The sequence below is a fragment of the Protopterus annectens genome, chromosome 8.part0, assembly GCF_019279795.1.
Source record: "Protopterus annectens isolate FY-2018-M chromosome 8.part0, PAN1.0, whole genome shotgun sequence".
Taxonomy (NCBI): domain Eukaryota; kingdom Metazoa; phylum Chordata; order Ceratodontiformes; family Protopteridae; genus Protopterus; species Protopterus annectens.
The window spans coordinates 217,597,381-217,613,589 of NC_056741.1; the positions used below are offsets into that span (position 1 = coordinate 217,597,381).

General features: G+C 40.4%; 1 protein-coding gene across 1 annotated transcript in view; it reads right to left on the reverse strand.

Moving 5' to 3' along the window:
- LOC122808195 (complement C1s subcomponent-like) overlaps window positions 1-16,209 on the reverse strand; it is a 625,556-nt gene that overhangs the window by 240,695 nt on the left and 368,652 nt on the right. The window contains exon 7 of the mRNA XM_044079162.1: window positions 1,949-2,068. Within this exon, the coding sequence (XP_043935097.1) occupies window positions 1,949-2,068 (120 nt within the window). The remainder of the gene's footprint in view (window positions 1-1,948; window positions 2,069-16,209) is intronic.

The window sequence follows — 16,209 nt, forward strand, 5'->3', positions numbered from 1 at the left end:
GACACTGGCTATCTCTCCAGGTATCTTTCTTACCAGACTTCAGAGGTGACAGGTCTTAAGCTGATGAGAAGCTGGATGTGATCCAGAGTTCTAAGAATGATCCTGCATGTGCTTCATCCCCCTTCTATACTTCTGCCATAAACTGTGGATGGTTGAGTATGCATGCAAAGAAGTATCTACTGCTGAAGTCAAAGTCTTTTAAGGCACCAGTACTAAAGGTGGCAAATTCAGAAAAGACTGCATCACCAACAAGCTTGACATTGATACAGCATCCAAAGCCAAGGTGTTTACACCTGATAATGAATGTTAAAACCAGAAATAGCCTGGCTTGGTGATGCAGAGGGATGGAATTCTGACTGTGACCCAGGTGAATTGGGGTTTGATTAGCTGCTCCAGCACTAGATTTACCACAATGGTGGTATATATCCTGAAGATGAACAACTGATACCCAGAAATGGAACTGTCATAAACACTGACTCTTGGTCTGACATCAAGAGCTTCAACTGTGAATGTCAGAAAGCTGACTGTTACTAGATCAGCATTAACAACACCAACATTGTTTCCAAACTTTAACCCTATTGATGTTAGGGATATCACCACTAATGGTAATGTCAGTATGGAAGGCATTAACCTTAGAGGCAGTGGTCCTGTCATCAAGACCATCACTGACATTAACAAACTAAGTCAATGAAGACAACAGTGCCTGGAATTTGGCTCTGGCCTCCTTATGACTGTTGCCAGGGTATGAACCAATGAAGAAGACCAAAAATATTTTTTTGATAATCTAGGTATAAATAAAATATTTTTTTCTGTCCTGATAACAGACTGGAAATGCAAGAGGAATACTTTATTGGACCTTCCAAGTACCTTTGAATCCAAGCGCCAGCAAGAAAAAAAAACAAATCCACATGAGACAACCACTTTATTCAAGTTGTACACTTTCCTCTCCACTAAAGAGACTTCATCAGAACAATGTGCACACAACACCCAGCCTTTTATATACCCTCGCCAATTAATCAATCAGAACTTTAATGAGAATCAGTTAAAAACAGAAAACCCACATTGGTAATAAAACCCCATTCAACACTGTTACAATTAATTACCATAACCAAGCTTCATTACAGACTTAAAATTCCGTTAAAAATAACATTAAAACCATCTTAAAACTGTATAAAAATATATATGAACAATAAATTCTACACAGTACTAAATTAGTTCAGTTAGCCTAAAATTTGGTCCATTTTCAAAATACAGGATATACGTATAATTTCATAGATGCCTGAATACTGTGAGGCATTAAAATACAATTGCCACCTCAGTTCCAGTGCATCCAAATGAACATCCAGTATACATCCCTGCTCATATTTGACCAATTGTTGAACTACCAAAAATTTAAATTGGTGGCCCTGATGTTCTTGTACATGCCTGTACAGGTCACTTGATATTCTACAATGCCTAATGTCACCAAGGTGCTCACCAGTGGTAACTTTAAATTTTCTAGATGTTTTACCCATATAAAATATAGGATAATTTTCACACTTAGCCATGTAAATGACATTACAGCTGTTACAATTGTAGTGCACATGGATGTTAATAATACTCCCATTAACTATGAACTTTTCCTTTGTCTCAAGTATAAAGGAACAATATACACAAACATTACACCTGTAATTCCCAATTTTTCTATTAATTTTTCCATCCTTTTTCCTTCCTTCCAATATGTTCTTTAGGGACCTGTCCTTTCTAAACACAAACCTAGGGGTCTTCCCAACCCTGAGTGCAATATTACCACCAAACTGCAAAATCTCTCAGTTCGCTTTAATAACCTCAATGATGGTGCTAGCCACCCCATTGCAGATTATGATCAGGGTTGAACTAGGGTTGACTATGTTATCTACCCTTCTATTAGGTCCCAAAAATACATTGCCTATAATAGGCCTATAAATACCTTGCTCACGTTTGTTCAACACTTTAACCCTGACCCGATTTAAGAGATTCTCAGGGTACCTTCCAAGTACATTCCAAAATTTCGTCATTAACTTTTGATAGTCGATTTCTAAAGGAGATCCTGAATAACAATTAAAAGATCTTGCTGCCAGTGGTATTGAACATAAAAGTTTGTACTGCTCAAAATCAAAAAGTCATACTTTCATTCCTGATAGGCTGAAGAGGAGACTCATGATCTAATATCTTTACAGGTGATGTAGGTGCTGTAGAAGGAAAATGAGTAGAAGTCAACACTTCTTCAGCCTTAGACTTGTTTTTTTGTTAGGGACCTGTAAATGGATCACTATCCTTTTCCATTTTATATTTCTGTTATTGTCTTTGTCAGTAGTTTTGATAAAATCATCCCCAACAACCAAGGACTCAGCCCTGGGAGCTGAAGGAGTTAACTTTGTGGCAGCACTTGTGGTTGGACCTTGTTGATAGAAGCAGGCCTTATTCCATTGTAATAGCCTTGGCTGCTTCTTTCTGTAACAGTAGTAGGTGTAAATTATTTGCAAATATCACAAGCAGACAAAAACGCTCTTCACCAATGCAACACATGCACATGAGTGTTTATCATGGGAATGAATTTTGTGACCACATTTACATTTTTAAAAGCCTTGCCCTCCAATTCAAAAATGCACTTTTAAAAGTACAACATGACCAGTAATAAGGGTGACAAAAATAAAAACATAAACAAGAATAAAAACACAATAGCAAAGCAACAATAATTGTACTACAGTAACGGTGTGATGAGAAAAATACCAAAAGCCTATGTAAGTTCAGAACAGTAAAAATGTGAAGAAAGAACACAAAATCTAATTGTCTGACATGAATGGTGAACAAAATCATGAGAAGATACAAATGAGTAACAGTAAACTAAGTATACAGACAAACTGAAATAATCTCAGAAAATGTCAAGAATCTTGATGGCAACACCCAGATCTGCTCTGAGATACAGCACAAAAGCACAAAAATTGCAGAACCAACTGATATTGCCAACATCCTGGCAGATAGGTTCAGTGCTAATTTTACCCCACCCTCCACCCCCACCCCACCCCCTAAAGGGCCCATATCTATACAGGAAGAATGCAGAGTCCCTGTAATCACAACTACGCAGGTAAAAGCTGCACTCTCTAAAGCTAAAAACACAGCATCCATGGGACCGGACTACATCCCAGGCTGCATTTTACATGAACTTCTGAACGAACTGGCTCCCCACTTAAGCACCATGTTTAATAATAGCCTCACATCAGGCTTTGTGCCCACTGAATGGTGTACAGCAACAGTTATTCCACTTCACAAAGGGGGAGCCACCACTGATCCCGGGAACTATCGACCTATTCGCCTGTCAAGCCTGGTCTGTAAGGCCATGGAACGTATCATCATGGAACTCATAAACAAAGACATTTGTAAACTCCAAACTCTGGATCCCACCCAGTTCGGTTTTGTGAAAGGCAGATCATGCCTCCTGAAACTGATCGACTTCTTTGAGGCAGTCACCAAAGCCGTAGATGAGGGTAAGGTGGTTCACACAGCCTATCTTGACCTCACCAAGGCTTTTGACACCATCCTCCATTCGGAATTATAGCTAACCTCACTAAACTAGGTATAAATCCCTACATCATGTGATGGGTTGCCAACTGGCTCACTGACAGAACCCACACTGTAAAAGTTGCAGACTCTAAATCTGACCTCAAAGCAGTGACAAGTGGAGTACCACAGGGTTCCGTCCTGGGACCACTCCTGTTTAGTATCTACTTCTCTGAAGTACAGGCTAACACAGAAGGCCTCTGGCTAATGAAGGTCACAGATGACTGCAAACTAGGAGCCATAGTCAAGTCCCCAAATGATGTGGACATCCTACAGAAGGGCCTCACTGAGACAGATGCCTGGTGTCAGAGCCATGGCCTCAAGCTCAATGCCAAAAAGTGCAGTGTCATCCCCTTTGGTAAAAACTCTGTACCCATGAACTACCACATAGGCAGTGATCTATTTAACACCAAATGCATGATAAGAGACCTCGGGACCCAGGTGGAGAGTAGTCTCTCCTTTGATAGTCACATCGCCACAGTAGTCAGGAAGTCCTGCTATGTGGCACACCTCATCATAAAAGGGTTCTCATCCAGAAAAAAAGAGGTCATTGTTCCCCTCTATTCGACACTCATTAAACCCATTATAGAGTACAACGCCCCTTTTGGAATGTACCTCACAAGACATCTGCAGCATTTGGAAAGGCCACAGAAGTACCTCACAAAGAGGATTACTGGCCTAATACCCTACACTGATTGCCTCAAAAAACTCCAGCTTTACTCCATAGCATATTGCCTACTCCGAGGTGATCTCTGCCTAACATATAAAGATATGTGAAACCCAGAGCTGTTGGGCATGCTACACCTAAAGAAATCCAAATCCCTCCGAGCTACACACTCTAGGGACCTAAACCTTGTCACCACAATAAACAGGACATGCTGGAGGGATAGATTCCTGTCCCAGAGACTTCCCATACTCTGGAGTAGGCAACCCATCTATGTCAAGCAAAGTTCTTCATTAGCACTCTTCAAGAAAAATCTTGATGAGTAGATGGGAAATAAGAAATACACCCCGGCGATCACTTCTGTGTCTCTCGTCAACAGTGGCATAGGAAAATAACTTTCTTGGGTGGCGTAAGCCAGGGAACCTTGTTGGCTAGGCTTACATAGGCCCTTGGGCCGATAACCTAGTACCTACCTATGAACCTATGAATGTATGCATTTTTGACAAGTAGCCTACAGCCATTTCTTTGAACTTTGATATGCAGCAAAAGTAATCTGGAGATGAACCGGTTTTGCAGACCATTATGGATAAAGAGGAGTGACTAGTTACCAGGCTAACGATGCCTCATTGTCTAATGGTACTTACCTGATTACTGATGTGGATGGACTGCCTCATTCCAGATCTTATACATTCATCCCCTGATGGAAATTAAGTGTAAAGTAATTTGGCAGAATGATTTAGAAAAAAAATGTCTTTTAAAGCCTCCATTCAGTTGCTATGCACAGAAGGCAATGTTTCATTTGCCCTTTGATAGTTGTTTGTAAAATGTTCATCAAATTACATTTGGACAGTCTTGCATGTACTGACCTTAGACAGAAGCAGATCAGTTCTTACAATGGCACATCCATATTATCAAGTTCTCCAGATATGGAAAATTTTACAATACAAACAAATAAGAAAGCAAAGGGGGAAGGAATGAAAAAAGATTAGTAATGGAAAAGTTAGACATAGAAACTGAAGTTATGGATTACTTGCAAAAAGAAGGATTAAGTGTAGAAAATCCAATTCTGGTAACATCACAACATGATGGAAAAACGAGTCTTGAAATTAAGAAGAAACAGGTGGAATAGGAAGTATCTGATTAGTTGTAACATGAGGATATCTGGAGCCTTAAGAAGCAAACCAGTACAAAAGTTCAGCCGAAGTTACACAGCAAGAGAAGAAGCAGGAAAAGGCGGCAACTCTGATGCAGTCAATGTTGTGGACTGAAAGGTCATTGCGTTCCCTTATGAAAGAGCAGCAGATGATGCAGGATGCAGCTGAAGAGAATATGCCACAGGATATTGTTCTGGAACTTTCTGTAGAATACCTGTACAAAACAGAGAATGTGTCCTTAGTTTAGAAGAAAATGACCTAAGGGAAGAGTTGACTGGTTTAATATAGATGGATAGACATATTGAGATGAAAGAAAGAAACAGATTCAGAAAGTGAGCAAGATCAGAAATGTTAGATGTCTCATAAAACAAATAAGCATAGTAATCAAGTCTATGAATAGAAATTCATGTACTATCTTCTTCTTTCGGCTTTATCACAGTTAAGGGTCGCCACAGTGGATCATTTGTCTGCTCATGATTGGCAGTGGAGTTTTATGGTGTTGAGTTGCCAGCCCAGCGCCCAACCTTCCACAGAAAGCACACACACACTCTTGCCTAGGGTCAATTTAGAGTGTGCAATCCACCTACTGCATTTCTTTGGGATGTGGGAGGAAACCGGAGCACCCGGAGGAAACCCACGCAACCACAGGGAGGACATGCAGACTCCGCCCAGAAGGCACCCCAGCCAAGAATCGAACCTCTTGCTGTGAGGCGGCAATGCTAACCGCTGCACCACCGTGACTGCCCAGAAATTCATGTACTATAACACAAGTAAATAGGATATATTACTTTGCAGCTAAATTGATAATTGATAAATTCTTACCACAAAAATAAAGGGCAATAACAGAAAGGAAGGGAAGAAACCAAATATTATCATGAAACAATCAAATAGAGAAAACTATAACGCAATTAAGATAAGAAGTGTCTCTGTTAGAAGAGTATAGAAGAGGGAACAAATGAACAAAAATCATTAGAAAGATAGATGTGATAAAAGCAATGTGCAGTATTATAACAGACCAGGATTTATCATATACGTTTGTAAATAATAAAGTAAAGATATCAGCACAGGCATAAAAACTTAGAAAACATGCAGATAAATATAAAGGAAAAGTACAAAATGAACAATTTATTGATGACCCAAAAGACTTTTATATAGAATTGGGGAACAAAGCAAAAGGAATAGAAATACCACCAAAAAAGAATAGCCACATTTTAGAGCAATATCTATAAAATATCTAAGTATGTCATGGATAGACTGCAAAAAAAAAAAAAAACAGTTGACAGTATCCCACATTTATGGATAGAGGTGTCCTTACAGATGCATAAGATACATGCTGCATTGATTAGTTACATTACAGTGATGATGAAAGTGTGGCAAATCATTTTTGCAGTTCAGCTATGTTAAAGAGCAAAATGCTACCCCAGTGATAAAAATTCAAAGGGGATATTCCAGGGTGACTCTCAACACTATTCTTTTGTCTTGCCCTTAACCCATTAAACTGTATACTTGGCAGATTGGGACATAGTTACAATCTGGGTGCCAAAGAACAACAAAATGTAATGACTTCTCCTCTTCTTTTTATGGATGATTCAAAACGGTATAGTTCATCAAATGTGGAGCTGAAAGCACAACTCAAAGTGATCAAAGTTTTCTCAAATGTTATAAGAATATCATTTGGCCTTTAATAAATATGCAAAAGCAAAATGCAAAGCATGAAAGCTGCGGTACCAAAAATATATCAGTCTGGAACAGGAATGTGAAATAAGAAACTTGAGTAGGATGGAGTATATAAATATTTGGGAACTGATGAAAGATTGATAATAAAACATGAACAAATCTGAACATTCAGTAAGGAATATTTTAGAACATTGCAACTAATACTGAATACAGCTCTGACATCTAGGAAAAAATCCATCTTATAAACCAGTTTGCTCTTCCAGTTCTAACTTACAGTTTTGGGGTGAATGACTGGCCCCAAAAAGCATTGGATTAGTTGGACGGAAAAACAGGAAACATGCTTCACTCTTATCAAATGATATATATATAAAAATCAGTGTATAACATTATTATGTATTCCTCATTCTAAAGGAGGCATGGACCTCCTCAAAACTGATTAACTGTATAGATCTCCAATTGTAGAATTGCATACATATCTGCTGACCTCACCAGATCAAAGCATAGTGAAATTTTTGAAACATGAAGAGAACAAATCTAAGATGACTTCCCTGCTTATTTTAGCAGAAACATATTGATCAAGCTGGAATGGAAACCAAACTAGAAGTATACAAAAATCAGGCAGCAACTGAATATGCCAAAAAACAGATGCAGTAGTCCATGAAAAGAAGGCAAAAGTAGCATTGTTCATTTAAATTGTTACACCTAATGATTAGAGTGTTTTACATAGAGGCACAAAAGTCATAAAATATTAGAATTTGCCGGCAGAAAAGAGGGCAATGTCGAAGAATGATACTCAAGACAGTTCCAATAGTATTAGGAGCAATGAGTTTCGTAACAAGCGAATTTACCGATACATGTAACTCTGGACATATGGCAGAAGAGGTCAATTCTGGGCACACTGTAGATGCTGCAAAGACCACTTTTGGCTAACATCAAAGAATGAAACAATACTAATTTCACAAACTTTAATCATACTGTCTTAGGAATGGTGTCCATTATAGTCATGGTATTAGAAACCCAAAAGACTTGGAGAAATTAAACTGATCAAGTTAGATGTAGAGAATTTTGGAGGTAGTCCCCCGGATTCATGAATCCTCCCTGTAAGACTAAAGTCTTACTCGGAGACTGCAGTTGAACAGTATGATATCAGCGTGCCATGAATATTCATGAGGGCACGCTGACTCCACTCCAAGTCTAACACGGACCGTGCAGGAAATCAGCGGGCATGTCCGACTGCCGAGCAGTCTAAAGGTCCACGCACCTGCAAGTGCTGAAATTTTAAATGTCAACACACAAGAATGAGTCCGCTCAAATGTCAACATACCCAACATCACACTCCCTGACATTGTAAACCCCCAGCACAGTTATAAAAAGTAAAACTTTATTTTTTTTTTCTAATTCCCGATATAGCTGCCCGTATTTGCGCGTGTGTGCGCAGGTGTGCCCATTGCTTAGCTGCAGTTAGCAATCTTGACATGGAAGAGCATAATAAGGAATGATTATACAAATTACACCAAATAGCAATAGCGTAGTGGTAGAGCCTTCGCACAAAGAGGAGGCATTCACAGTTTGAATCCCACCACTCCCTTTCCTATTTTATGTTCTAAATTAGATTAGTATATGAAATAATTCCTGACATATATGATTAACATTTTACTAAAAAGCATTGAAATGGCCTATGTATCAGTGAACAAAATGTATATTTATAAAGGATCCTGACATATAATTGCCCGCAGTTAAGCAACGCTTAACCCAGCGCAATAAAGTTGCCCATAGTTAAGCAACGCTTTACCTAGCGCAATATAGTTTCCCATAGTTAAGCAGAGCTTTATCCAGCACAATGAAGTTGCCCATAGCTAAATAGCACTTTACCCAGTGCAATCGGTTTGTGTGGAGGTGCGCATCGCGCCAACCAGTGCACCATCGGGCAACGTGGAGCAACGGAGAGCAAAGTTGCCTAAACACAGTCACACCCGCAAGCCTATCTGGACAGTAGTAAAATAAAATGCACTGACAATATTTGAACCTAGGACATTGCACCATAATCAAAGTACTGAACCACTAAGCCATGACAGCTTAGGATAAACAGCCACTGTTAGCATACATATAGTTATAAATGGCAGATTAACCATTACTAAGCAGGTCTGCAGTCAGCCGAGACTTTTCAAAAATGACCGATCACAAAAAAGTGGGGGAAATGTGGCATATTTAAGCCCCATAGGCGGGAATACTCACCATAACTGATTGTAGGTCCCATCTGCAGTTAGAATGGCTGGTGCTGGAGGGGGTACACACTTTAGAGCGTAACACTGGGGCATCGAGGAGTCGAAATACATGGTTTGGCTCCTTGTCCACAGTCATGAATCAAGACTCCTGCAGGGCCAGTTCCAAGGGATGTAGTACAAAGCAAAGGCTTGGAACCGGTTAGCTCATGACCTCACAAGTATCACAGGCGTTCCTCGGACTGGTGAGCAGGTCCGTCACCACCATGCAGACCTGAAGAGACAGAAGCAGGACCTACTGAACCAATGGATACAGGAGCCCCGTGGGATGCAAGATGTCCCACTACTGAGTAGGTAGCCATGGAATGCAGTATGTAAGACATGCTAATTTAGTCTATATAATGGATAGGTATGTCTCAATATCCCTTCATTTACTTCACAGCTGCAGGTGTCCATGCTGTAAATCAGCAAGCCTATGCAGATAGGCTGTTAAGGCTGCGCCACCAGGCAGGTTAGTAATTATTCTGCATGTATTGTTATATAAAATAGGTGAGAGAGCCTGAAAGAAAGTGCTGTAGCCCAATAATACAGCCAAAAAATGCCCTGAATAATTCCTCTGCATGTACTGTTATATAAAATAAGTCAGAGAGCCAGAAAAAGAGTGTAGTAAACCATTAAGAAAGGTAAAATATGTCCGGAATAATATCTCTGCATGTACTGTCATATAAAATAAGTGAGCGAGCCTGAAAAAGAGTGTTCTAACTTATTAATAAAGGTATAATATGTATTGAATATGTCTTCCATATGCACTGAATTATCAAATAAAGGAGAGAGCCTGTGGAAAGTGTGTAATGTAATTAATAAAGGTATAAAACCTGGAGTGTGTCTGTGTCACTTACTTTGAAATGTTGTTGTACCCTTGCATTATACAAATAGTACTGTTTTAATAAGTGCTGTCAACCCACAGTTGGGCAGTCCCATCTAAAGTGCTTGATGGAAGTGCCAGTAGCTGTGACGCATATATACAGTCCTCAACAGTCAGTTACTGGCTGGCATGCATAAGTAAATCTGGCACATGAGTAGCTTGTTAATTAGATCCCCAGAAATGTGAGTGTGCTACACGACATGTAGGGTTCTGTACAAATCTAACTGAAAATGTCATGTGAACACATCCAGATATGTAGATAAAGAAATCTAAATAAAATCAATAAATATGTAGCAGTAACATCTGCATCTTGGACGGTTAGTATGTTAGATATAGGTCAGGTATATAATGAAAAATCCAAACCCATTACACAACCTAATGCATGTTGCCAAGTGTAATAATACATGTAGGGGGATATACACCTGCAGTCAATAGAAATGTAGTGTAGACTAAAAGTACTTATAAGATGTTAATTGAGGTTTCTTTCTACACCCTACTGTATGTGCATAAACAATGCAATTCCATAACTCAGTGAGTATGTGTAATCTCAAAACATTTGTTGGGACATATGTCCTATTGTTCTATAAATATCTGCATTCACTTTGATGCATGTGCCCTGTTCAAACACCACAATCATGGTGGCCTGTTGCTACCAATCATCCCTGCATGCTGTTGGAACGTCCACTGTCATTCAATATATGCATGTGTTATGCTTGCTGTTCAACTGTTGGAACTTTGGTGTGTTGGGTTAATGGGAATATTACTGCATGCTGTTACAACTAACTTGGAATGCTGTTGTCTATGTTGTAATTAAACACACCTAATCACAGAACTTATGGGAAGGCTGGTCCCAGCGGACCCACCTGTCCCTCCTCAGCTGGCGAGTGCACCTGGCACCAGCAGGTCCGGTGCCCAGCTTGGGCTCCCCTCCTCCATTGGTCCTGTGCCACCTTCAGGTGGAAGCACTGCAGGGGATGGGGCTTGCCCCCCCCCATGCAAGCGTGGGCGGAGAAGGGCCACCTGTCACCCTTCGAAGGGTCCGGGCTGTGGTGCGTAGGGAGATCCAGCGTTCAGCCGCTGATCCCCTATGCCAGCTCGAGGTGAGAGTGGCGCGTCTCATGGGTGAGGCTGCCTGTCCTATGCAGCCCCCAGCACAGCCACCTTCGGGTCTGTGAAGGTGCAGTGGTGACTGCCCATGGGTGGGGATCTCAGTTCCACTATTACCATCTGTGGGCTCATGGGCTTGCAATTTCCAAACACCCATCCCCGTCAATTGTGTTCACCCACGCCATGTGTCATACACCTTCCCTGTATGCGTCTTGTTTGTCTTGTCTGTTTTCCTCCCCAACCTACCTCCCCAAATATACCTACTTCCTCTACCTCACTTTCCACTCTCACCTGAAAAAAAAAAAAGGGCAATCTGTAACCACAAAAAAATTACGCCCCATACATAGCTGCCCATTTCACACACATATCCGCTGGACATGTAAACTGATAATTATAATTGGCAGTACAACATACTTTGTTGTCCTCACCCCTCTCCCAGGGGTGGAAGGTATAAAATTTCACTCCAAATTTATTACATATGCACAGCTGTTGCTGGTAAAGAAATGGGCAGCTATGGACCTTCCCTACACCCATCCTGCACATCCCTAGCTTGTTTTCCTACTGTCTTTCCCTCTTTGTGGCCCCTTTTTCAACACTTTCCTATCTACCCATTTTCTTTTCTTTCAAAGAAATTAGCAGGGGGTTAGCGAGAGTAAGCACTTTTAAGTAGTAGTAAGCGGGTTTAAGCGAGTGTGTGCATGTGTGTGCTTAGCTAAGCATTGCTAAGTGTCACACAAACCCACGCAAATCCGCTTACAACTGCTTAAAGTGCCTTAGTCACTCTATGTCAGGGCCCTTGTTCTGCTCAGCAGCAAAATAAAACACCTCTGTCAGTCTCGAACCCCAGACCTTGGACACACTAGACTGCATAAATTACCACTAAGCCACAGCAGATGTACAATAACTCGGTGCTAAAATAAATATATCATGCATTACAATGAGTCAATGTAAAGGAAAAATAGGAAGGCTATAACACAAAGCTTGTTCTGTGGATCTTTACCAGCAATTGTTGTGGAATTGCATTACATGAGTGTGATATGAGAAGCAGCCATTCTAGCAGCAAATAATGTTACAGAGGCACTTTACAACCCCCACACAGTATCATAGCAGGACAAACACTGGCATATCTGATTAGGGCAGAGGCCATACTTCCTAACTGTGACTACTTTTCAAGGATGTCCCTGATTGTGAAACATATTTTAGCTGTGTCCCTCTGAATCCCTCTGAAAAGTAGTGACGTCAGTCAGAACGGTGGGGTATTAAACAATGAATACTGACAATAATAACAGTAGACACCGCTTGTACTTCATAAAAGGAGTACTAATCCATATGCACTGCTTCACTCAAGTCTACACTTACTGTCTCCATTATGTGTAAGGTGTACCTCACTTTTAACTACCTATCCCTGACTCCATAGAAAAATGTATCTGAGTGTTTCATAGGCCTGGCAGAGGCACAAACACACAGGCATATCAGCTATTCTGCTGTTACACACTCTGCAAATAGCTTTGGTAGGACTTCCACAAGCATACCCTTATGTAGGAGTACACCACAGAAATACCAAAGGACGTGGCCATGTAATTGTAGCAACTGACTGTAACAATGCCATTGTACCAGTGATTAAAGCACCTGTGGGTTGCACAGACAAAGAATAACAGTGTAACATCTGGCTACCATCTGGATAGGTTCACAGTTGGGAACTATGCAGACAAACTACCTGCCTTGATAAACTAACAGGTACACACAAATCCTTTAAGTCCAGTATGATAACATTCACGCAATAATACATAATGCTCTCTGTATGTCAGCATCCCCCCCCCCACAATTAACATATACGTGTGTGTTTAAGGTATACCAAGGATGTATGTAGGCATACTCAGTACTGGAATTGTCCAGTTTCCTGAGAACCCTGTGCAAATGTCAACAATAAAAAACACAAACCCTGCAGAAGTGAGTACATTAATATTCACAGTATAACAGTTCACAAACAGTTCATGTGCCAAAAGAATACTTCTCAATAACTACTTTTGTATGGCAGTTAATTATATGAGTAGAAAAGAAACTACATAGTCACATAAATGTTGTGTAAGCATTTGTAGGGGTGAGTTAAACTCTACACTGATAGCTCTGTACTGGAAGTGGCAACAGTCAGGTCTGAGTACAACGTGTACATCACTGTCTACACCTCTAGCTTCAGATATAAGAAGTATACCAACCTTCTGACTTACACAACAGTGTCCACAGCAAACAAGCATGCGCCCCAGTGTGGAAATCTGAAAGGGCTATGCCTACATGCCTTAGCAATTTATAGCATTGGGTTGCTATAACAGTGAGTACTGCAATTACAACACAGCAGCCTGTATGCATTTATCAAATGCTGGGCACCAATTGGTGCTGAGGTCATCACATGCACATGCGCAGATACATATAAAAGCAGACTGTACATGCTATCCCCACATGCAATCATTACATTGCACATGTCAGAGACTGTACAACTCTTGGAGAGTCGTGATAAAAACTTATTACTTAATAAAAAAATATTTAATTAAGTAAAAATGATATATACTTAATTACTAACTAAAGCTATTAATTAAGAAAAAAAATACTTAATTAATAACCAAAAATAAAACTTAAGTAAAAAAAACTTTACTTAATAAAAAAAATAAATAAAAAAGTTGTCAAAGCATACACAGACGGACCTGAAAGTGACAAACAGGTATGTAACAGATATGTAGTTACCGGCAAGTAGTAGATGTTTATGAATACTACTATACATACTCTGAAACATACATATGTGGCAGCAGTAGTTATGTATGCACTGATGCCATGCATAACTACTGCCATGGACAAATTAGTGTGTAGCTGTGTGCAGTGGGGCATAACTGTGACATATGTAGCTCAGCATTATATGTCAAACATCTGATCATGTTATCTATGTTCTGTACAGTACTGTGAATAATGGCAGTTTGGGGGAGTAGTGCAAACACCTATATAAACTTGGATGTGACAAAGTAAAACATGCATGATAGTCATATTATGCGTAGCTTAGCATTGGCAACTGCTGTACCAGGCTAGTATAGTAATGTAGCATTTGCAGCTATATATACTCCCTGTACTATTGCTGTATGCACACATGTGACAACTGTCCATGTTGTAGCAAGGCCCAACAGGTCATCCGTGAGGTGTACAGACTTGCAACAGTGTGGACCTTGTGTGTGTATGGCACACACATATGGAGAGATATCTATGTGTCCGATATATTAGCATCTTAACATGTGCATAGAGCAAGGGACATACTGCAACTGTTTGTGAAGGGTGGACATTTATATGTTGGTGCAGGTTGTTATGTGCATATTTATATGTAGGTTGCAGTGTGTGGCAAACAAGACAGCATACAGTGTTGGCATATGACATGTGATGTTTAAACGCTGTGGGTATGAATTGTTAGGCTTTTAGTCTTCCAGACAGGGGTTCCTGCTAAAGATACATGGGCTGAGAATACCTTCCATGCATTCTGCACAAGACTGTGCAATATTATTACATAACTGTATCCCTCTCAACCTTTGCATAATTGATATTCCCACCATGAAACGTGGACTCTATATGTGCCTATATGTATATCTATATGTACACCAATGGATGTTCATATGTGCGCTCAAGCTCAATGTTGTAAACATATTGCCATCCCTTTTGTTAAAAACCCTGTACCCATGAACTACCACATAAGTGGTAGTCTACTCAACGCCAAAAGTGTGATAAGAGACTATGGGACACAGGCGGACAGTAGTGTCCCTTTTGATAATCACAGTGCCACACTAGTCATGTAAACTGTGTACGGTCTACATGTCATCAGAAAAGGTGTGTCATCCATGGAAAAAGAGGTCAGTGTTCCACTCTGCTCATCAGTCATAACACCCACCATAGAGTACAATGGCCTTGTTGGTATGTACCCCAGAAGACATGTACAGCAACTGTAGACCCCAGACACATACCTCACAAAGAGTATTACCAGAATCAAACAGATGCCCTATGCAGACTGTCTTACAAAACCACAGCTACACTGTGTCGCATACCACCTACCCAGAGGCAACCTCTGCCTAACATACACAGCTATGCCAAACCCACAGGTGTTGGACATGCTCCATATAAACAGGTTAAAATCCATACAAGCTACACACTGTACTGATCTAAACCTTGCAACATCAGAAAGCAAAACATGCTGGAGTGGTACATTATCATGTCAGACACATACCATACTCTGGAACTAACTACCTATCAATAGCAAATGAAGGTCCTCATTAGCAGTTGTCATGAATAATCATGATGATTGGATGTGAGATAGGAAACACAACCTGGGAATCACCTCTGTGGCTCTGCATGACAGGGGCACATCAACCTAAATTACATGGGTGTTGAAGGGCAGGGTACCATATGGCTAGGCTTCAATAGGCCCTACGGCTAATAGCCTATAAGCTACCTAGGACCCAATACACACATCCATATACTTATTGCATTACTTGCTATGTGAAGTTGACTGAGTGTGATGGTGAAGGTGTAGGTGAATGTGTGAAAGTTGTGTATATGTGTGATAGCCTAGTGGGAAACTGTTTATATCACGGTATGTAGTGTTGTAGCTCTGATCCCAGCAAAAGATATGTATGCTACTGCTAGGCAGGAAAAGCAGTATGGCATACGGCGTGACGTAGTCCCATGGTGTTGACTGGAGTGTGCCATTGTAGGCTACAGAAGTACATGTATGCTTATTGATTGTTAACACTAGTGAATACAAATCCCGTATGAACTGTAGTACTACCTGAAGATGTAGGCCTAAACAGCACAGTATGGTGTATATCCACACTGCTTGGAAACACTGTTTTGTTT